The sequence below is a fragment of the Nanorana parkeri genome, unplaced genomic scaffold (assembly GCF_000935625.1).
Source record: "Nanorana parkeri isolate BGI_ZX_2015 unplaced genomic scaffold, ASM93562v1 scaffold1676, whole genome shotgun sequence".
NCBI classification, from domain to species: domain Eukaryota; kingdom Metazoa; phylum Chordata; class Amphibia; order Anura; family Dicroglossidae; genus Nanorana; species Nanorana parkeri.
This window is the reverse complement of record NW_017307944.1, coordinates 153,806-177,907: the sequence shown is the minus strand read 5'-3', so window position 1 is coordinate 177,907 and position 24,102 is coordinate 153,806. Positions and strand designations below refer to the sequence as shown.

At 38.0% G+C, this 24,102-nt stretch overlaps 1 protein-coding gene across 1 annotated transcript in view; it reads right to left on the bottom strand.

Annotated features, from left to right (window-relative positions):
• The window catches only part of CDH7 (cadherin 7), a 144,603-nt gene that overhangs the window by 105,269 nt on the left and 15,232 nt on the right, over positions 1 to 24,102 (bottom strand). Inside the window, exon 2 of the mRNA XM_018571099.1 lies at positions 13,875 to 14,221. Within this exon, the coding sequence (XP_018426601.1) occupies positions 13,875 to 14,084 (210 nt within the window). The 5' untranslated portion in view covers positions 14,085 to 14,221. The remainder of the gene's footprint in view (positions 1 to 13,874; positions 14,222 to 24,102) is intronic.

Here is a 24,102-nt window from a genome sequence, read left to right as displayed (position 1 = left end):
AGTCTGATGATCTGTCTGCATTGCACAAAGAAGCTCTGAGACGCAGAGATTATATCACTGGGTCTAAAATAGGTATGTATGAATGATAATGAAACCATAAAGGTTTTATTCAACAATTTCATTAGCATGTTGATAAAGAAGGAATCAGAGAAGGTAAAATATTTGCAAATTATGCTTCAGCTTTAAGTAGTTATAAAATGATATATTTGCATTTATGAACACGTATTCTTCCTATGAAATGTAGCTAAATATTAGTCTAATGAAGTGATAAACTATAAAGAGACCTCATGTTTCCCCAACATTATAAGCAAAGGTTCCCATGGCAGTATAAAATAGGGGATTTAATCAGTAGCTGGATATTAAGTGTTACATATAATTTAGTTAACACCCTTAGATCTCCAAAAAATATATTACTTTATTATGGCTAAAAAAGCTAAGATATCATGGTATTTTTGTGCTTTCAATAACTAGAATTGGTTAAATCTACCCACGGCTATAAATGGTCAAACTTCATAAGAGTCATTCCACATGGAACTGCTATTTCAGTTTAGGTGGATGCGGCTGAGTTAAGTCTGTTCTAAGGGATGGTGATGTAAAAATCAGAGATGATCAAGGAGGCCAACGGAGACTGAACAGTTACACTTCCCCCAAATATGCATGTGCTTATTCATGCAACATCAGATAGCATGACCAAATTCAAGAAATACATGAGGAAGTAATACTGTGCACTGCAGATTCCCCACACAGGTCCACAGTGAGGAACGCAAATTATCTGTTCAGCATTAGTGTAAGCTAGCTGGTCAGTGAAGTAGCGGAGCCACTAAATAAGACTTTTAATAGAGGGGAAGTGGAGAAGGGATGGGAGGGTTTCTATCAAGTGCAACCTCAGTCCAATATTTGGAAGGGCAAGGACACTTAACTTGATGGCCATGCTACCACTCAGGGCTCTAGATTCCTGTTCTTTTGTTCTCATATCAACCCGCTCCACCCCCCACCCCCATATTCACTTACTTATGTTTACTCCTTGGCTTGTACAGAGTACCATAGTTGTTATCTTAATTTGCCCTTATAGAAACCAGCAACAACAATAAAAAGAAGCACTTCCAGTTGCAGTTACTTTATTGTCATGTGGACATAACTGCAACAAATACTGAGGTCAATACAGAACTTTATAGAATTACATTTTCATTTTCTTGCAAGAATGATGCATGTAAAAACTATAGCCAGTGGTCAGCATTGATTACTTGCAATACCCTGGGTAGTCTTTTATAATATGGATAATGGTTTATATTGATAATTTTGTATTTTAAGTGCTAACTGAAATCCAGTATTGGCATGGTAACTAACTGATTGTAAGAACATACAGTATTGGAACCAGCATCCCCTAATTTGCTAAATGAAGTTTTGAAGGCTAGGTTTGTGTAATGACATGCAGGCATCCACTGTGATAGATGTTCACATCTTATCTTCTAACAATCAACACAGAAAGGCAATTTTCTCTAAAAGGAAGTGTAGGTAATGGAAAGAAATTATTTTGATTGATTAAAGGACAAGTAAGCCTATTAAAAAAGGGATTTAGCAAACTCATTACACTTAGTGTATACAGACCATGTGTCTATCATATGTCAGGTCCATTGAGTTCAACCTAAAAGAAAGTAAGAAAGAAAACTCCTTGTGACCTCACAAACCCATAGCTGACCCAGAGGAAGGCAAAACTCCCTTATAAAGTCCATTTTGCACCAATAAGGAACAATTCTTATCTTATTTGATCTTATCTTAAGACAATCAGATATTCTTGTTTTAGAATAGAGAAGAGTTAAAACCCCTATGGTGAACCCCTATGATGTTTATAATTATTTTAGTGTTCCTGGTGGGGAGATTCATCCCTTTATATTTGTCCTACTGACTGGTAGCACCAGGACTGAAGGTGAAGAAAAATTAAACATTTTACAGGGTTATTTACTAAAGGGTAAAGAGTTTGGAAAGGCAGGAGAAGTGAACAATCTAGGACAAAATAGCTGATTTGCAAAAATTCTCCAATTCAGCTCACTTTCCAGTGCAGCTATTTTGGACTAGATTGTTTACTTCTCCTGCCTTCTCCAAACTCTTCACCCTTTTGTGAATAACCATGTTAGTTGCTATCAGAGCTGCAATGTGGATAATTGTTCCAGGGACAACTGTCTGATAGGGGAGGTTTCTGCACACTTTTTGTGGTGTTTACAGGACAGGAAAATCTCTCAAGCGGGACACAGATGATAAAAAATAAACCTGACATGAGTTTTAACCATTCCCTACTCTATCCAAAATTAAAAAAAAATGCTTCATATATACCTTACGTTCATTACGTTCAAACTGTTGGGTCAGCTCTTATGGGAGCCTTTTTAATATCAAATTCTCATTGGATCTTTTGCCACAGTTTAAAACCCATTCAACAGAGATTCATCTATGCACCTTTCCATGTTATTGGAATATACAGATCTCAGTAAACATGAAAAATATAATAGTCCTTATCAGCTTTAAACATTTCGTACTTTCAAATGAAAAAATCATTGATTTTCTGTTGATTCCTATAGAAAACCTGTCACACTCCAGCTAATTCACTTACTACCATATAAATGTTCTGCATATTCCGGATAAGTTAAGTAAATGCAGAGATTATAGATGTATGCCACTCAAGTCAGCATATTGCATTAGAATTGAGTCACCACCTTGCAGACATACAATATGGAAATCTTCAACATGTGTATATCAATGCATTATATGCAAGAATGTGGTGTTACACTAAGGCCATAAGTAGTAATTCATCCACACTATTCTAACAACACTTATTATAACATTAATTATGTGGTATAGTGAATGATGTGCTTTGACAGTATGTGTTCTTATAATGTGTGCACACTATATGCTTTGTGGGTGCCCTTATGGCACACTTGGTGCTCACATGAACATAGACACAATTTTCATTATTTTGAACACATTCACAAAGTGCACATAAAGAGTGTGTTGCGCTTTGTGGTGCCATTAGTCAATCTGGTAAGCAAGACACGTGTTTTTGCAAAACATTGTGACAAACATGAGAAATTGCATGGACAAAAATGCACAAGGCTCACAGCTCAAGCAGCTTCATGAGCTTCTTTCCCACATGTGTTGTGCAATGGAAAGCCCATGTGGATGCGTGAGAAATGCAGCAAATAGGGTTGCCACCCGTCCGGTTTTGACCCGTACAGTCCGGTTTTGGTGTGTTGTGTACAGGTGCAGCTGCCGAGGTCCTAGTCAAGCTCGATATCGAGCAGCCGCATCAGCATGAAACCCGAGTCTTCCTCTGAGCTGGTGGCAACCTGTAGCTCAGAGATTGAGTTGGGTTTCAGGCAGATGTGGCTGCTCGAGATCGCACTTGACTAGGACCTCGGCAGCCGTACATGTGATTGCTCCTCCTCTCTTCTAACTCTGGTGATCTATCAGATAGAGAAGAACAAGGAGACATTCTTCTCTATGTCATAGATCACCAGAGTTAGAGGAGCGGCAGGGCTATAGATCCCCGTGCAGCTGAAGGGAAGGCATAAAGAGGTGGGGACACAGAAAATAGATGAGCTGCAGGGGGAACTAAGATTTACAGGATAAGGCTCCCTGACACCGTGCTGCTTGCCCGTGGACCCCATGGTGAGACACTGTAGCTTAGACAGCACTGAGAGTCGCACAGTCCACCCAAGTGTCGCACAGCCCACCCGAGAGTCGCACAGCCCAGCCAAGAGTCACACAGCCCACCCGAGAGTCGCACAGTCCACCTGAGGCTCGCAGAACCCACCCGAGAGTCACACAGCCCACCTGAGTGTCGCACAGCTCCCCCGAGAGTCGCACAGCCCACCCAAGGCTCGCACAGCCCACCCGAGCGTCGCACAGCCCACCCGAGAGTCGCACAGCCCACCAGAGAGTTGTACAGCCCACCAGAGTGTCGCACAGCCCGCACAAACTACCAGGCTACCTAAAGACATTACTCTGTCCTTTATATTCTGCCCCTAAAAAAATTTGCCATGCGTGGCACTAGAGTGTTCAGGTTTCACTTGAAGAAAAGGTGGCAACCCTAGCAGCAAAATATGCAAAACCTCTGCACATGTTTATGTGCATGCTAAGTTTAAATGAGGCCTTATTCTGTGCAAGTTATTGCCCTTTGTACTGCATGTGCCCTGTGTGCTGTTTGTATTTTCATCCTGCGTGTACTGTCTGTGCTGTTTGTGTGCTCAAGCTGTGTGTGCTGTGTGCAGTATCAGTCATGTGTGCTCTGACTGCATGTGCTTCATATGTTTTGTCTATGTACACACTCTGTCTGTCTGTGTTTTTCTATTGTTTGTGGACTACCTGTGTACTCTCCCAGTGTGTTCTCTGACTGTGTGTGTTCTCTAGGATTGCAATCATTCCAGAGTCTGCATGACAACAAAGGAGGAGAGAAGTAGCAGCACAGGAAGAGAATATAATAGCGCAAAAAAGAACACAGAGGTTGGAGGCATACCACACTGAAGGTTAAACTAAGGGGCTGATTTATAAAAAATCTTTACCCATTTTATAGCTAGTTAAATGCCTTTTGGACTGCTTACAACTGCAAGATGGCACCAAGAAACATAGGAAATTCTATTATCCTCCAGCTCCATCAAGCAGCCGTAATACCGTGTGAACCACATACACCCAGCTATGCACTGGACAAACCACTTATAAATAGACCCCTAAGTGTGCGCAAGAACACTCTAGTATTGCTTACAGGTAAAGGAGGTGCTCTTTTGCAAAAGCAAGGGTGAGTGCAGGAGGAGAACAGAGAAAGATGTAGCATGCTTACGATGTTAGGTTGATTGGGCACAAGATGCCTCCAGTGCTGTTGACATGAAACAAAAATGTGCTCGTGTCCTTTTTATATTATATATCATAACCTGGATTAAAGTATTTTTAGAAATATAAGTAGCAAAGTAACCCTTTGTATTGTGTTCTCTTAGGAAAGCTTAAAACCCATGTTTAAACAATCAGCTATGTTTGGAAGAGCCAGTTTTCCAGGAAAAGGATTGCATATTTTAACAGTCCACAATAATGTATTATTAATTAATTTATATTTCTATAGTGCCTTTCCCCCCTGGGAATAACAGTGCTTTATCTGCTGTGAAGGAAGATGGTGAGGCAGCCACCTTGGGCACACTCAGTAGAATATCATACTAGGGACGATTTTAGACAGGAGCCAATAAACCAACAGCATATCTTTGGAGTGTGGCAGGAAATCAGAGTAACCCCTTGCAAGCACTCAGAGAACATTCAAACTCCATGCAGACAGTGTCTTGTCTGGAACTCAAACCAAGGACGCCAGTACTACAAGGAAGAAGTGCTAATCACCAAGGCACTGTGCAATAAATAACCATTTCTGTAGCTGGTAGGGGTACCTTTTTGTCACATGTGGTGACCTTAAAGTGGATTGTTTGTATGTGCCATTTACACATGTACTGTATATATTGTAAATACATTCCCACTTATTTACCTCTTGTCAACTGTAAATAATCACAATTAATTATGTTTCTACTGAGATCCTCTATGCCACCTATTCATTTAGTTGCCATTCTCTGTTATCTTTCTTGGTATAGGACATTATTTTTGGTAAACTTGTGTTCACAAGTAAACTGCATATGTTAGACAAGGCCATACTCTTTGTATAGGGACAAAACAACTGTATGTCTTTCTATTAAATCCATACCTTTTTAAATACAAAAAAGTAGCTGCTAGCTTTACAAGCTGCACACTGACAATGCATGATAATATTAATTTCATGATCTACAAGGACAACTTGTCCCTCAGCTCAGGGAAATTGCCTGTCTTAAAAGTATTTTTGTTTTCCCAGCAGTATTCATTTTATATAGCCAAGATTACACTAAACCAAGGTATGACCATGGTTGTCCTGATTCTCCATGAGAAGGACATTTTCAATAGACTCAGAATTGATGCAGCAGACAGTCAGTTTTAATTAGGATTCTATAAATAGTCCCATAAAATGATCCTCCAATACATTTCAATATTTTCCCTTTTACAGTATTAGCAGTCTCTCTGATACTGAGAAGTTGATTTACTAAATCAAAATAGGCATTATACTTTGAAAGAGAATTTTCACTCAGCTTAGTGAATATGGTGAAAGATCACTTTGCAAAGAATTCCCAATCATGTGCAAGGAAAATTTTTAAAAAAGTATTTTTGCTTGCACATGATTCAATAATGTAAGTCAGCAGAGGTTCACCTCATGCACTAAGGTAGGGAAAAATCCCTTGCAAAGTGAACAGCATATTTACCTTTAGTAGTACATCAACCCAAGAGTGTCTACCTGCTCATTGATATGAGGAAGCATGGAACATACTCCAATATTAAACCAGTCTGTAAATTCCTATTTTGTTTTACACATAATACTTTAACACCATCACAAACTTTATCCAAAGAATCTTTGATACTTTCAGGTCATTTTCTAACATAGAGAGACATTCAATCAATTTTTTATTTGACCCTATTTCTCTATAAGTACAGTGGTGGACCTTAAAGTAAAAGGCAAAAGGAAAATGAGCTCCCCCTAGAACCCAAACAGGAAAATTAGTTGGTAACATAAGCGTCTCTCACTGAAGAGATTAAGGAAGAGTCTAGCCCTTCTAAGTTCTGAAGAACAATAAACTGGTCCTTTCTGTAGAAAGTTGTGGGCTGGTAATGCTAGAACTTATGGGATTTGGCCAGCCTTTTTCTTTATTAAGTGAAGCAGAAATGCCTAAAGTAATTCTAGTGGAATTACTTTAAAAAAAAAAGAAAAGTGGAAAATAAATTGTGTGACAACGGTTAAGACCATTTGGGGAGGTCACTCCCATATAGAAATTCCTAAAAAGACCTTTTGTAGCCACACAGCCAGGCACTATTCAGATGCAACTAAAAATTAGCTGAGAGCTTCACCTGCTTGTTGTACATGCAATTCACAAGACATAAAAGAAAGGCTGTGCATCATGTGACCAGGAGAATGGAGCTCAACCTGCTGATTGCAAAATAATTAAACTACCATTTGCATGTTTATATAACTAAGATTGAGATTTTATAAATGTTGTACCTAGTGTTTTATGTTAATTATTTCACTTTTTTACAAGGTGTTACAACCTTTAACCTAAAGTGTCTAAAGCTTTAGTGGGGACATCAGTGAGAATCATAATATTTGGAAACCTCAGAATTTTAAACAGAATATTTCCTCCATGTGCCAGGCCAATAGATGCCAACCATTATGTAACACAGTGATGTCCTCCAGATGATGACAATGTAGATACCTTTGTTTTCTGAAAAAGTTTTTTTTTTCAAAGTTTGAAATTGTAAAAACAGATTAAGGTCTTTCACTGGACTTGATATTATGGAATCCCCTATTTTACTGAACACTAAAAGGAATATCAACAGAACTTTAGTTTATGGTGAAATTCTTGATAAATTTGCTCATTGTTCTTCTCTAAAGCTTTTATCAAAACCAGACTATCATCCCAACCCAACCTTCCTCCAAACAGTAAAATAAAGGGTAATAAAACAAGTAATAATTCCATTGTAAAGATATTACAAAGGGGTTAAATGTTAACATTTTAGCTGAAAATATGGTGGGTGCAGTTAAAGAACACAATAGCTCTGTAAAAATAGCTAAACTCTTTATACCAAATGTCATCATCTTGTGGACTGGATAATGAAGTGATTTAAGGTGTACCATTTTTCATCATCCTTATCATACTCTGCTACACTTGCCTGATGTCATCATTGATTAATTTGCTTATTCTCCTTCACTCCCACTAGAGACACACTGCTTTAGTCTACAGAACTAATGTCAATATCTTGAGGAGTGGTCATTCCCATCATTTCAGCTCTGTATCATTGTTCATCAATCCTATCATCCTCATCATTCCTATGCTTTTTATATTTAGATGATTGTCCTGGAGTTCCTGCTTCTTGTCCTGGAGTTCAGCTTTAACTATGTGCTTCGGGTGAAAACTCAGCCCATTAGAATTTAATGTAATATGATTTTTCTCTAAGCTGAAGTTTTGTAAATGGACTTCAAATTAGACAAAGTATTCTTAGAAATGTTCACTTTGTTTAATTAGGAATGTAATGAGTCCATTTGCAAGAACACTACTCCTATAATAAAACTATTAGACCAAATAATAATCGGTTTATGCTGCTAGAAGTAGAGATGACAAGATCTAGAGGAAAAGTTATTTGTATGCTGCATTAAAGTTTGCAGATGAGTACAATAAATTGATCAGGGCTGTTTTATTCACCAACAGTAACGGTGCAGAAACATATCCTAAAATATTTTTTAAGCCCAGTTCCAGTTAAATTAGAAAAACTAACAGTGTATTGGCAATAATGTACAATATATCTATGTTAATTCTGCAAAACCATAATCATGACACATGCAGCGTTATCCTGTATCCAAGTCACAGTTTCCTTGCAGTTTCACCAAAATTTCCTGGCCTAGGACCAGCCACGTTTACCTGATAATTACCTGCATGCGGACCAGTTACCTTGTCTCTTTTGTGCAAGTGCTGTTCTAATCCTGTCAATGTGAAAAGAGTTGTTGGCAGGATTACTGTAATCCCATTCTGTTAAAACCGCCTGCCCTGTTGCCTACTCTGCCAACCCTTTGTGATGAGGTACAAACCGTATTAAAGCAAGACACCATTCCACTTATGCTTTCACCCATAACAGTGCCCAAGAACAGAAAGGCAACTTTTAGCCCAGGGGGCAAGTACAACCCAGAGGCCCATGGTGCAGCAACTTGGCCCCCCTCCCGCTCTGCCTCTTCCCCCGCTTTCTCCCCGCCCCTGTCTTCCATTTTTGCCATCCATGTAACAGTAGTGTTAATGTATTTATCGGTTTAGGAAATGTAAAGCACACTGGTAATGGAGGAATGCCTAGTCAGGCTGTGCGTGTGCAAGACTGCTGCGACCCTGGTAGTTCTGCCACTAACTCAGAAATACATTGTACAGCATTGCAGAATGTGAAAAAACACAAGGGGGCGCCTTTCCTGGTGCAGGTCAATTTTATTTCAGTAAACATAAGATAGAAGCAAAGACATACTCACAAACATGAGATGGATAATAAGCTGACAGGCAGTGAGCATCCACTGAACGATTCCTGTGTGCTGATGACGTTAACGCGTTTCCGGGGCACGCCCCCTTCGTCAGAACGTTCTGACTTAGAAGGGCTAGACTCTTCCTTAATGTGTGCTGATGTGTGCTGATGACGTTAACGCGTTTCCGGGGCACGCCCCCTTCGTCAGAACGTTCTGACGAAGGGGCGTGCCCCGGAAACGCGTTAACGTCATCAGCACACATCAGCACACATTAAGGAAGAGTCTAGCCCTTCTAAGTCAGAACGTTCTGACGAAGGGGGCGTGCCCCGGAAACGCGTTAACGTCATCAGCACACAGGAATCGTTCAGTGGATGCTCACTGCCTGTCAGCTTATTATCCATCTCATGTTTGTGAGTATGTCTTTGCTTCTATCTTATGTTTACTGACATAAAATTGACCTGCACCAGGAAAGGCGCCCCCTTGTGTTTTTTCATAGATCTACAGCTTTCCCGGCTTTCTTTGGGGCAGCATCCTGCAGTATGCCTAAGAGGAATTCTCATTGAGAAGTGACAGTTTGTGGCGCTTTATTGTTTTTACTTAGCATTGCAGAATGGCATTGGCTATAGAGAACTACAATTCCAAGCAATACATTACACAACAATGCAGAATACCATCAGCTATAGAGGACTTTAAATCCCAGCAATAATGACTACCAACAGCTATAGAGAACTACAATTCCCAGCAATACCATTATACAGCAATGCAGAACAGCATCAGCTATAGAGGACTACAAATCCCAGCAATACATATTACAGTGATGCAGAATAATATGAAGCTACATACTCTGTTGCTCTGGGTTCCCCGCCTGATGTCTCCAGGGTCTCAGGTAGGCTGTGCGGGCTCTCACCAGGGGTTCAGAGAGTTTCACGGGTGTGTGTGTGTGTGCAGCAGAGGTGGCTCCCTAATTAGGCTCTCGGGTGGCCAATGCGGACTGTCAGGTGGTCAGTACGGGCTCTCTGCTGGTCAGTGTGGGATCTGTGGTGGCCTGGTGGTTAGTTGGGGATCCCTAGTGGTTAGTAGGGGATCCCTGGTGTAGGGTGACCATTCATCTAGAGCTGCAGCTAACGATTATTTTCAAAATCGATTAGTTAACTGATTATTAAGTTCAATTAACTGGTTAATCTGGATAACAACAAATGGCTCCAGGGATGGACTACTAGTTTGTATTGAGATTGTAGTCCATCACAGGAGCAAGCTTGGAGCGGTGGAAATAAGAAAAAAAAAGTGTGGTGTGCAGTATACAGCAATCAATGCAGAATGGCACCGGCTATAGAGGACTACAAATCCCAGCAATAGTAGGTTATACAGCGCAATGCAGAATATCATCAGCTATAGAGGACTACAAATCCCAGCAATAGTACATAATAGCTGGCGGTATTCTGCATTACGCTGTATAATGTATTGCTGGGTTTTGTTGTACTCCTCTGTAGCTGTTGGAATTCCGCATTGCACTGTATGATGTATTATTGCTGGGATTTGTAGTCCACAGCGCAATGCAGAATACCACCAGCTATATAGGAATACAACAAATCCCAGCAATACATTATACATACAGCGTATAATGTATTGCTGGGATTTGTAGTCCTCTATAGATGATGGTATAATATACAGCACAATGTACCATCAGCTATAGAGGAATACAAATCCCAGCAATACATTATAGAGCACCATGTGTGGGCAAGTGCAGGCTTACCTGAGCAGTCTTTCAGCAACTTGCTTATTAGATCGGTCCTGTTTGTCAGCGGCGGTCATCCCCTCGCGCCTGCTCCACCTTACTTCTTCTCCCCGCGTCCCTGTGCCGATCGTGGATGTGGGCGGTGCGCGTGAGGCGGGGAGGAGGTGCGGCATGTGGATGCCGGCTGGCGGGCCTTGCAGCAACAGCAAGGGTGAGGCAGGGAGGAGGTGTGTTATGGAAGGGGTCTGTCAACCATTTCAGATTGCACTCAGGCTATAGTGTTGGATTTTTCCACGGTAAAGAACACTCACAATACCATAGTAAAATAGCATCTTATATATCATAGTCCCTTCTGATTCACGTTGAAACACTTAAAAAAGAATGATATGTGGTTGCAGCCAAACACATTTTTTTTTAGAGAAGCAAATACTTGTCAGCTTTTTTTTCTTTCCATTGCGGATATTTTCTTTTACTTCCTGTCTCAAAGATACAACAAGAATTTCAAGAATATGTATCCAAAGTGAGGGGAAGTTACCTCTTAAACAGCTGTCATCAGAACAGGTGTCCCCACTTAACTCCTGTACTTGTGGCAATGGTCCTGATGGCAATAGCCACCGGAGCAAAAACAGAGGATGGATCTACTCAGTGGGGACAATGGCAGCAATAAAAAAGCTGCCAGGGGCTGTAACTGTTCACCGCTCAAGCTAAAAAGAAAACATAAGCAAGAGAAACACTTTAAATGATAAGTTGGTTGTGATATCTTGTATAGAAGCCCTTCTTTTTTGGTCATAATGGAGCTTTAATGTTTTTAAGTCATTTCAGTCACATTTAACCAGTTTTTGAACACAGAAACAGTCAAACGAATCAAGGTACTCTACTGTTGACACGTTCAATTATGTTACAGCATCAGTTGAAACTGTTGATTGCATTGATACATTTGATGATTTTTGCAAGTGTAAACTGTTTGAAATGACCTTAGAATTGTTGTGTGTATGTGCAGCAAAAGGGAGTGCTGTTTTTCCTTTTAAGATGACTGTAGTTACTACAAATTGGCAAGGTTTTAGTTGTCTACTTTTAATTTAGTATTAGTCTTCTGTAAAAGTAGAATTGTTAGCTAAAACCAAAGTGTTGAAAGAACACTTAATAAAATGATTAAAGGTGGCAAATTTTTATTTTTTAGTCTCTTGAACATGCTGTGACACATTTTCTTGACAGGTGTTGTGCAAATGTTTGGCTGAACTACCAATAGACACATGCAAATTAAAGTGTATACCTAAAACTTTTTTCTTAGTTTTGGATAGAGTGGGGGACATTTATAACCCCTGTCAGGTTTTACTGCTATCTATGGCTCCCTTATAGAGATTTCCCCTCACCTCCTCTTCTGGAGACAACCTTTTACCAGACAAGAAAATGAGAGAAAATCTGCTGCAGGCAACACATAGCTGACAGAAGTTTTAGTATTGCCCTACTTAACTTAAAAATGAATTTATGTTTCTGTCGGTGTTACCATTGGATAGTTTATTTTACTTCCTGTCTGGTGAAAAGGTTTTTCCCAGGACAGTAAGTGGAATTTCTCTAAGAGTCCTGGACAACAGTAAAACTCAACAAGGGTTGTATTTCTTCCCTAATCTGTCTAAGACTACAAAACAAAGATTTGGCTATACATACACTTTAAGATGAAGGATTATACACTTTATTCTACTTGAGGAAATAACAAAAAAATAATGTTATAACAAGCCAAGCAAGCATAGTTGGGAGTTAGAAATAATACTAAAACAGTAGTTATTGTTTCAAGTAAACCCGTGCTTCCCATATTAGGCAAAACGACTGATTCACTTTAGATGTTGCACTTTAGGTGGCTGGTACTTACCTTCTCAGAGCTCCTCTGTCTCCTGACCTGATGGCCAGAAAAACAAAACAGCTACCTGTCATGCATTGTCTAAATGACCAAGCACTTGCAGATCAGGGAGATTGGAGAGCACAGAAATTAGTATGTTGTAGCGACTAACAGTGCCTACAGTACAGAAAACATATATATAAATAGACTTTGCGCCCTCCAACTATATAAGCAACAAGGACAAGAACAGGTTCACTTTTCTTTCATTGGCAAATAACATGAATAAATAAAAAAACGGGATAACATTTTGGCTACCACTGCTGATCTACTGTATATTTCTAAGCACATTCGTTTCTTACAATGTTGATCTAATAACATCAATACTTAAGCTGGCCATTCACCTATAGATTATCTGCAGATTTTCTATGGTCAGATGGAAAAAGTGCAACAGATTCCTCCAGCTACACTGAACTGTGTGGATGGAGGATTCTCCCACTTGGCCAAGCTTCAATATTTTGCTAGTCAGCCCCGCTGGCTGTCAAAAAACCTGAACAATCTGATTGGATGCAGGCATTGTTCAGGTATTTTGAGAGCTAGCGAGTTCGACTAGCAAGATACTGAAACTTGGCAACGTGGGATATTCCTCCATCTACACAGTTCAGTGTAGATGGGGAAATCTCCTGCACTTTTCCATCTGACCATAGAAAATCTGCAGATAATCTATAGGTGTATGGTCAGTTTTAGATAGTGATCCCAAACAAGCATGCAATTCAGGAGATCTAACTTCTCTCTGCCTTTACTTGCTGCATGCTTGTCCCTAATTAGTAACTAAGAAGGTATTGAAGTAATTCATATTTTTATAGTAACATATTGTCATATATCAGAATTTTGCATGCTTTTGTTCCGAAAAAACACAGGTGAAAATTGACCTTTTATTATATTAATTTTTGCATCCACAAAGTCTACATGAGAAACATGAATGTGAAGGTTTATTATGAATGACATAACATAAGCTATGACTTAAACTGTTATTTATTCTGTTTATTGAGGCTGATATAACAAACAGTGACAAGTCTGAGTTGTAGATATATGAACCATCTGCTGTTATTGTCTTGCAATTACTGCTCACTGCTATAATACACTGATGTAAATATGCGTAATGATAGGTTATATAAATGAGCATACATGTCAATTACTGTACTTACTTTACCAACATAAAGAGGATCTGAGCCTGTATATTCCTCCAGTACAAAGAACTGGTTCCAAACCCAGCTCCGCTTAGTTCTTGATCTCCCAGACTGAATGTAAGGCTTCGATGTAGACATTGAAAGCTCAGCTTGGCTTATTCCAGAAAGACAAAAGAAAAGAGCTATAAGCTGAAGATAGTGGCACATTTCTTTTCTGCCCATCTTCATTTTTCTCTCTTTAACAAACTGTGAACTGAACAGCTCCAAAATACTGTCTTAGAAAATCCAGTATTATTCCACACAGGATTTTTGTTGTTGTTGGAGGATTACTTAAAATAAATATCCAGCCACAAAGACTTTAATACCTAAAAGACAAGAAAGATATATTTGCTGATTACAATAAAACAATGCAATTTGCTTCTGCATTTTACAAAAAAAGAAAACAATAATATGTGTAATATGCAGTATTTTTGTTATGTGCTTGATCCACAGTTGATTGTTACTTGATATATTGCTGTTGCAGATATGTAGGGTGATTGGTAAGATGCTCAAGTTCTCTTATTAACCAAAGTAGGCTTTAAATATTTCAGAAAGATAGTATGAAAAGCATACAACAATTAAGTGTAACATTTACTAGACATATGCGATTAGTTTCGTTACAAATCGAAATTCGTACGAATTTTCCTGAAATTCGTAAATTCGGAAGGATCCGAAATCCGAATTGCAGTTTCCGAATTATATCTGAAATACGAAATTCCGTTAACGAATTTCGGATCCGAATTTCTTTGAAACAGAAACTAATATTACCCCTGTAAATGAGGTTGAACAACATGACAAGATTTTTTTTTTAATCCGAAATACGGATCCGCTGCTGCTGAGGGTTGCATTACAATACACAGGCAGGAAATACAAAATTCCGTTGACGTATTTTCGTTCCGTTACGAACATTCGTTATATTGAAGTTAAAAAGCAAAGTACATTTGTTAATGTATTGGAGTTGATGGTAGTTTTTTTTTCATCCGAAATTCGGATACGGAATCCGTTAACGGAATTAGTATTTCGTTTGGTTTAACCAATCAGAGGTTTTCTCTTCTGCTGACAGTTGCATTACAATACAGGCAGGAAATACAAAATTCTGTTGACGTATTTTCGTTCCGTTACAAACATTCATTATATTGAAGTTAAAAAGCAAAGTACATTTGTTAATATATTGGAGTTGATGGTAGTTTTTTTTTCATCTGAAATACGAAATTCGGATACGGAATCCGTTAACAGAATTTGTATTTCGTTTGGTTGACCAATCAGAGGTTTTCTCTTCTGCTGACAGTTGCATTACAATACAGGCAGGAAATATGAAATTCCGTTGATGTATTTTCGTTCCGTTACAAACATTCGTTATAGTGAAGTTAAAAAGCAAAGTACATTTATATTAGAGTTGATGGTAGTTTTTTTTAATACGAAAATACGAAATTCGGATCCGGAATCCGTTAACGGAATTCGGATTTCGGATAAAAAAACAACTACCACATCGACTCCAATATTAACAAAGGTATTTTTGCTTTTTAAATTCATCATAACGAATGTTCGTACAGTTACGAAAATGTGCCGAAACTAACGAAAATTCGTATTTCGTACGAATCCGAATTGAGTTTCGGATACGAATTAAATACGAAATAACGGATATTTCGAAATGGAACAAATTTTTTGACGGCGCACAAGTCTAACATTTACATAGTAAAAAAATCACTCTACAATATGTGTGTATCCTTTTCCCAAACAAAATCTGTATTTACTTGCATTTGTATCACATGCATGTAAGTATTCTACTAACACAATGTCCTTAGTTTACACACTGTTTTCCATTTTTATGTTACCTTGAACAAAGTAACACTTCAGGAATGCTATAAAACAATGAGCAAGTCCACCTAGCTGTATAATTACTTGGCACAGGTGAAATTCAACACTCTGGGGTAAAATTAGACATTTATAGCATGACAAAGGATATAATAAAGAATACATTAATGAGGAAATGTATTATTTTCCTCTATACAGTCTATATTGAAAGAATGAAGTTGATTTACTGTAGGAGAAGAGCATGTTCAATTTGCAAAGTGAATTTTCACCTTGCAAGGGAATTTTCCTTTACCTTGTATGTGTATGTGTATGTGATGGAAATTTACTTTTCAAATAATGCCAATCATATGCAAGTAAACTTTTTTTAAACTGTGTTTTTGCTTGGACATGTTTGGATGATGGGAGTCAGCAGAGCTTCACCTCATTTACTACACTAAAGTAAAATGTCTTTGCAAAGTGAAAATTGACTTTGCTTAGATAACAGTCTAGTTGCCTTTAGTAACTCAATCCCATGGATTCAACCAGAAGGTGAGATCTTAAATGATAAGAAAATATTATTTTATCTACAGTACATCAAAACTTGAAGTTAGAGGAATATACCATTACATGTATATACCTATAAAGTGAAGTTACTTAGAAATGTACAGATCCTTACAAAATAATATTTTAATGTTAAAATATATAGAAACTAAAGAATAGTTTAAAAAGGGACAGTATTTTCTTATATGGGGGTTCCATCCCTTTGTAGTATGTTGAAGAAAATATGGTTCCAATGACAATGTGACAGATATTTCAGTGATATAAAAGTAAGTGTAATGGTGGAGGAGTTCAAAGGCTGCTATATTTAAAGTGTATCTTGTTCAATGGTAGGTAGAAGCACACCCTAGTTTTTCCTTTTTAACTTGCCAGGCGGTCAGCTTTAATTTTTGATGTTATCAAATTACAAGGACCCAAATTCTGCAGTTGCGTTAAAGGAAGAAAGTACAAGAACTAAAAAAAAGAAGAGCTAACCCTTCCTTGGAGTGATGATGAAATTGTTGTTCTTCATCTGTGCCCTCAACATCTTATACCACCTTACAAAAAAAAGATTTATGAAATCTTTCAACTCCTCTGGGCACCTTGATCTTAATCAGCTTTTGTTAATAAAACTACCAATGCACCATTATTTTCTATAAATATCTGACGTTAGTCAAGTACATTTAGAGTTACAGAACCCTGTGTAGTAATTCAGCAGACAAGAGTACTTGACATGTAGATATCTACCTGACCCATTTCAGTCAAAACATCTGCTGCTGACTGAAATAGCTTGATTTTAATTTATTATTTTGTGAAAAGTCTTGTTTAACATCCCTTAATAACTTGTGACTATATTGATGCACCCAGCAGTGGCGTAACCAGAGTTCTGGGAGCCCGGGGCCCGCGCCCCTGCTGCACCCCCGGTTGTTACGCCACTGGCACCCAGTACATCAATAATAGTACAAGACCAGACCAACATATTCTGAATGAAATGGGTCAAATTGACATCTACACTAATATCATATATTCACATTTAAATTAATGCTGTCAGAGAAGTCAGTAGGTGAAGCAAGAATCATGCCAAAGGATTGCAGGTCAAAGAAAGCATCAGGCAAATAATGGATATTTGGAAAGGAGCTGAGAACTAGACTCTAATTATCCAATTTCCCTTTTTTCGGTCTTATCATTGAGTCAAATTTTGGATAAATTAGAAACACAAGTGTAATATTCAGATTGACAACCACTGACTGACACATCTGTTCTCTTGTGAAGACATCTGGAAAACATGCACTGCTGGACATTTTATTATCACTAAGTTTAGATTCCTATCACAGCATCCAACATAACCATGTAGGCAGTTTAGTAATTTAGCAACTGAAGCATTAGAAAATATTCCGGAGGGAACTTTCACTGCATGAGACAAACAAAGTTTATGATGTAAATACCTGTAATACGCTTTCTCAAAGTGCACTGCTTGCTAGAACTTTTTGCTTTCAATATAATCCTTTCCAAATTGAACTTCTCTCAGTGAACTTTCTAATAGACATAGCCCAGACTGGATTAATGATATTCAATAATGTATTTTCAACATTTTTAAAATTCAGTAATTATTAATTAACTTAAACTGCCTATATACATGTCCCACTTTCTGGCACAAGAAATAGAAAACTGACCTTTACTTACTTTACTGAATTGGTGAAGAATCATCATAAACAAGTCCTTTGAGAACACAGAAACCTGAAGTATAAGTAAGATGTTTGATAATGTCTTTTCAGCCATATTTGTTTTTAGCTAATGTAGTGGTCAGCAGATAAACATGGTACTTTTCCTGCACAGCTTTAGAGGAAAAAATAAAATAATAACAACTGTGAATATTCCTTTAAAGTTCTAAACCCTATCATGAATGATTGTAATTTTTTTAAATACTATTTCACCTTTTTGTTTAACCTTTTGTGCAACTCAGTGCTACTCTGCTCCAGCCTTTTTCAGCCACCTACTGTCTACATGCAATGCAGCAATAGCTGCACATCATGATGTCAGGCCAGCTTCCTGATAGTGACAATAATGGACAATGTCTGTTCAAAGTATTGCTTTCACCAATGTGAGATGGTGTCAATACATAAGCACAACTAGGAGAGACCTGTCACTTCATAACAGTAAGTACCTAAATAAGGACCTCATAGGCAGGATCACTAGGTCTTCTTCTTTAATTAAAACTTGTAAGAGAAAGATTGTAAATAACTTTTGAAATCACATTCACATATTATAACTCATATGACATTTTAATCATTAGGTTCAGAACTACTTTAAAGAAATAAAACAGGGAATGCTAGTTTGCAATTTTCTTTTTTTAGGGGATTAGAAGTTAGTTAAGTCAGGGAAAATACTGCACCTACATTTTAAATATCTTCAGCTGTAACAATATTAAAAAACTCATACATTTATCCATTAGTATTATTAAAAATCTTTGATCAAAAATCTCTTAGGAACATTATAATTAGCAGATATCTGACGCTTCATTGTACTAAGTAATATGCTTGTATTTGGTCATCTCTAAGAAGAAAAGAGTAAGAGGTCATTGTGTAGTTACATGACAAACAGCATTGATCAAGATGATCCGATACCCCAGGTGTATTTAGAAGTGGGACCCTAATAGCATGCCTCTATTCAGGTCAAATTTGAATGTCTGTATTCTTATGCAGTCTCAAGTAAGGTCAATAAATGTTACTGTAAAATATTTTGGAAAGCCAATGGGATATGTGTTGACATATCACAAGATTATATTATTCTTGACCCAATTTATAACATTATATCCAGAATTCACTGTATTTAGTTCTAAATGACTAACCCAGGAACACTGTTGGTTTCTGTAAATGATTGCCAAAAGGGAAGTGTATCAAAGGACATTGGCAGTATCAACACTTTAATTATATTACATTCAATTTTATTTTACTATCATATATTAGATTTTTTATTACAGCAATAAAATATGCCAGTGCAAGGAACTGCAAATATTATAATCTAGTAAAATACAAAAAAGTAAACAAACAGCATAATGAAAGTTACAGTAATGAAGACAGCATCTGAAACACAACACTTTTTATTTTATTACAGGTGCCTCACATTATGCTGATTCTCTTAATTAGATGCCATTAGCATTTCTTCCTGCTTTTTACAATTTCTCTAGTGTGCAAGGGATTTTTAGCAGGTATCAGTCTAAATTGCCAGATTTGCATTTCAGATAGATCTTCCATTGGCTAAGTTTCCTAAAACAATTTGCACTTTGCTGCATTTGCATCCGTGTTGTTATTATTTGAAAGCCCATTTCTAAAAAGGATCACAATGAACCATACTGTTAGGAGTATCTAAAAAATCAATAGGGTATCTACGTATAAAAAATTCACAAAGCTTATTCATCCAATAAAACTGCAAGTATATTGGTTCTGTGCACGTTAATCAACTGTTGTGAACATGGTGGGGAAAAAATGTTTTTAGTGTAATTTATTTTCTGGTCGAATGTTTTTCATAAGGCCTCATACAAAAGAGAGTGAATGGGAAAAACTTATGTCAACTGGATGCAGCTAAAGGATCACTGGAAATAAATACATGTTACGAAGGATATACAATGTTTGAATTCAAAGGGCTGCTGGAGTGTATTCTTTAGAGCTGAACTTCAGGCAAACAGCTAAACACACAAAAGAAATACATACAAGGAAGCTGTTTCATCTGCCAAAGGAATTTGTTTCTCTGTCCGCTAATTCCTGAGATTTACACTGCCCTCTTTCACAGCACAACCAGGTAGGTAAATCTCAGGAATTAGCGGACAGAAATACAAAAGGGTGAAGAGTTTGGAGAAGGCAGGAGAAGTGAACAATCTAGGACAAAATAGCTGACTTGGAAAAATTCTCAAATTCAGCTTACTTTCCAGTTCAGCTATGTTGTCCTAGATTGTTCACTTCTCATGCCTTCTCAAAGCTCTTCACCCTTTTGTTAATAGCTCTGATAAAGCCATACCTTGTCTCACTATGGCCTCTCTTCCTATCAGCATGTTCCTTGTCATCACATTAGCAGACAATACCCCTTATTGGCTCCCACTCTTGCCCATTGCTCTGCTAGTCTGAGAAACTAATGTATAGGGAATCGGATAAGGCTGATATGAGGTCAGATGTAGACACTAGTCTAAATTTTAAAACATACATTTATTGATTTATCAATAAATAAATAAAGGGGGCATTCATGTTTGTCTTTCTGTTTAGAACTCTAGTGTTAGGCTTACTTAGATCTTAATGCCTATGTACTGTTTCCTTGAACTCCTTAAAGCTGCCATGGTAATATGGCTAAAGAAAGGCAAAGTGTAACTGAGGTAGACTTACTATTAGCATTTTAAAATACACTGAAACCACAGATCAAACACTTAAAATGTTAAAATTCAGATCCAACGCATATTAATTATCTATTAGTAAGGTTAGATAATTTAAGAGTATTTGCAGCTCACTGAAGCTTAATATGACACATAACACTTTTTATCAATTACAATACCACAAGTCTCAAGATCACTTTAATTAAAGATAAGTGATAAGCTTAACATGCCTGGGTTCAGTTCAATTGAATGTCCATCCAGAAATCTGGTTTCGGCGAACATCCTAGCAGATCAAAACCGGGGCTGTGTCCTATCAATCAATGACACCATGCGACCTGCACATTATTATTGGTTGCTAGGACACTAACATTAGGGCCACGCAGTGTCATTGGTTGCTAGGATGCTAGAGGCTGGGCTGCACACCAACATTGGTTGCTAAGATGGAAGTGGGAGCACCATAACAACCAAGCATGGACCCCCAGCATCTAAGCAACCAATGGCGCTGTGTGGCTCACACATAGTCAATAGTTGGTAAGTCACTGGTGCAAACACAGCATCATAGGTTGTTATGCTGTTCCCATCTGCATCCTAGCAACCAATGACAATGTGTGGCTCAGCCATCAGTCAACCAATGACTGTCTGTTCAATTATCATTTTGGGTCCAGGTCAAACTCAAGGTTGACTCAAACCCGAAGAGATATTCAAGATACATTTTTAAAAATACTTTCTCCTGCTTTCTTTTCATATCACAGACCTGTGTATTTTGACTTTAAAAAACTAGGGACTTATTTAAAAAGATGTTTCAAAATGAATCAGGTTCAAAAGAATTTGAATACTCTTTGCATGTATTTATAGGGCACATAGCTACAGGTAACAATTACCACAGCTATGTATTCTTTACAAAAAGGATATGGAAAGGCTTCTAATGCTAGCACATACTGTATGAATGTGTAATTTACAGTGTTGTTTAGTAATAGATGAATCTCAGCTAATAAAGTGGAGCAGGTGATTGGGATTCTCTTCACAGGATGGACAATGTACATCTCCCGGGCATGTAGTGAGCTAGTAAAGGGATTCTTCTGACCCCATAAATTTTGCCAGGAAGGCCTACACACATGGATTTACATGTTGTATCTGGTTATATCATCAAAATAAAACACCTTAAGAAAAACAGGATTTCCAATGGATACTGCTCACTCACTGAATTTAAACAGAGGGCAACTGGTTAGGGATCCAAATATCCCTTTATAATATCAATACATGTCAGGCAGATTAATACAACCTTAAAGTTCACTAAACACTCAATGGCCACAAACTGGCTTGATCTGTGTCAGTCATACTTTTGGTGAAGTGTTCTGCTCATTATTAGTACCTCACTGATCCTGAAAATTCATTTTAGCAGTTTCCAGCTGTGCTAATTTAAAAATGTGACATAATGTAAGAAAATACAGAATTAGAAAGAAATGTAGAATTAAATCTCTAAAGTAATGCATAGGAATATTGAATGTAACCTTCAAATAAACATTTTTTTTTAAAACAGGTTGAGCTGCACTATTTTATTTTATTGTGTATTAGTATGTATTAAGTCTTGTTATTTTAACCTTAATTCCAGTTTTGGGGTGGAATTTGATTGTGTAGAAGTGTATTTCTTAAACAATAAAACCAAAACCTTTAACAACCAGTCAGCAATCTTAAAGTACTCGGATAACTTCAGCAGGGTGAATTCTAATTGGTTGCTATGGGTTACTGTACATAAAGGGACCCTGTTATTACAGGGTCACTAGTAGCCCAAACCATACCCAATATGGTTTTATACTTACCTTTTTATGGTCTATGTCTTAGAATGCATCCAGACTGTAGTTTCCTGGAAACTGCAAGCATTCAATGATTCCGGGTAGGTGGAATACCTGTTATCTTACCGCACAGTGTGGTTTCTTTCATCAACTCATATTTCACTACAGGAAGTACTAGCCATCATCAGGAACCACTGCATGTGGTAAGGAAAACAGACATTTAACCTAACATACTGCACAGATAATTGCAGTGGCTGGGGAACAGTGAATCTGGGCCATTTCAAGACTTGGACCACCAGAAAGCTAAAGCATACAGTATTCCCTCTTCTTTCAGCAGGTATGGTTTTGGCTGCAAATAACCCTGTTTTTATAGGGTCACTTTTTAGATTAGGGCTCAAGAATACAGAAAAATCCTGTTGGTAGGAACATCTTCAATTAATTAAAAAAAGAAAAGAGGGCAAACTGAGAATGTACATCAGATAAAATAGAGTAAAAAAATTTCTACTTTTACATTGGTGAGGTTTATATTGTGATTATACCTGCTTATGTACTTAACCACCTCCCGTCCACCGAACGTTCAGAAACGGGAGTCTTCTGGATGCGGGTGGGCGTTTTTAAACGTCCTTCGTGCCCGCGCCCCCTCGCACACATGCCCCCTGGCATGCATGAATGGGAAACCACCAGAATGGGAAACAGCCAGCGATGGGTGTTAACATACAAGCAGTACATCGTCTGTAAAGACGCCCGATCGCTTGTATGCTGCATGTCTCTGTGTGCCCCCCCTTCCCTCTCCTGGCCATCCTGCCGCCGCTGTCCCTGCTATCCCGGGTGTCCAATCCAGGACTGTCAGTGTGGGTCCATGTGGCTCTGTGCACTGAGAACAGAGGGAGATCAATACACAATCTCCCTCCGCTCTTCTTCCCCTTTTCTGAATGCAAGAAGTGATGTTTACTACATCACTTCTGCATTCCTCTGTCACTCTCCGGTGCAGAAGCCGGAGAGAAGCTGGTAAAGCAGATCTGTGCTTCATCAGCTTCTCTGGGGGTCCCAATGTGACATTAGGGGTCTTGGAGACACCTGATGTCTCCATAAAGGGGACCTATCACTGTAATGTGATATCACATAGGGGGATTCTTATCCCCCTATGTGATAACAATAAAGTTAAGTGTAAAAAAAGTTTTTTTTAAATTGGTCACAAAATAAATAAAATTTGCACACAAACGTTTTTTTAAAAGTCTCCCACCCCCACATAGATGCACAAAAATGCTTTAGAGGTGCCTACGCGCAAAAACGACAATTGCACCAATTATGAAGCACTTGTTATATATATTCGTGAACGTTGGAGTGAGAGCAATAATTTTAGGGCTATCAATCACTGTTAAAACTAAACTGATGATCGGTAAAATCTTTTAAAGTGTCACCTATGGCCAATTTTAGGTGTGGTAGCTTTTTTAAGATTTCGCTGGCGTGTGCAATTTTAAGGCTTGACATGTTCAGTGTCTATTTACCCGACGTGACCCCATCTTTTATATGTTACCAAACAATTGTGTAATAATAAATGTTTCCTAACATAATAAAAGGAACACAGTTTTTGTTTACATTTTCTGTACTTTTTTTGTTCTATAGTAAAAAATTAAAACCACAGTGGTGATTAAATAGCACTACCCCTAAAAGAAAGCTCTATCTGTCCCCAAAAAATGGTATAAGGTTCATTTCAGCACAG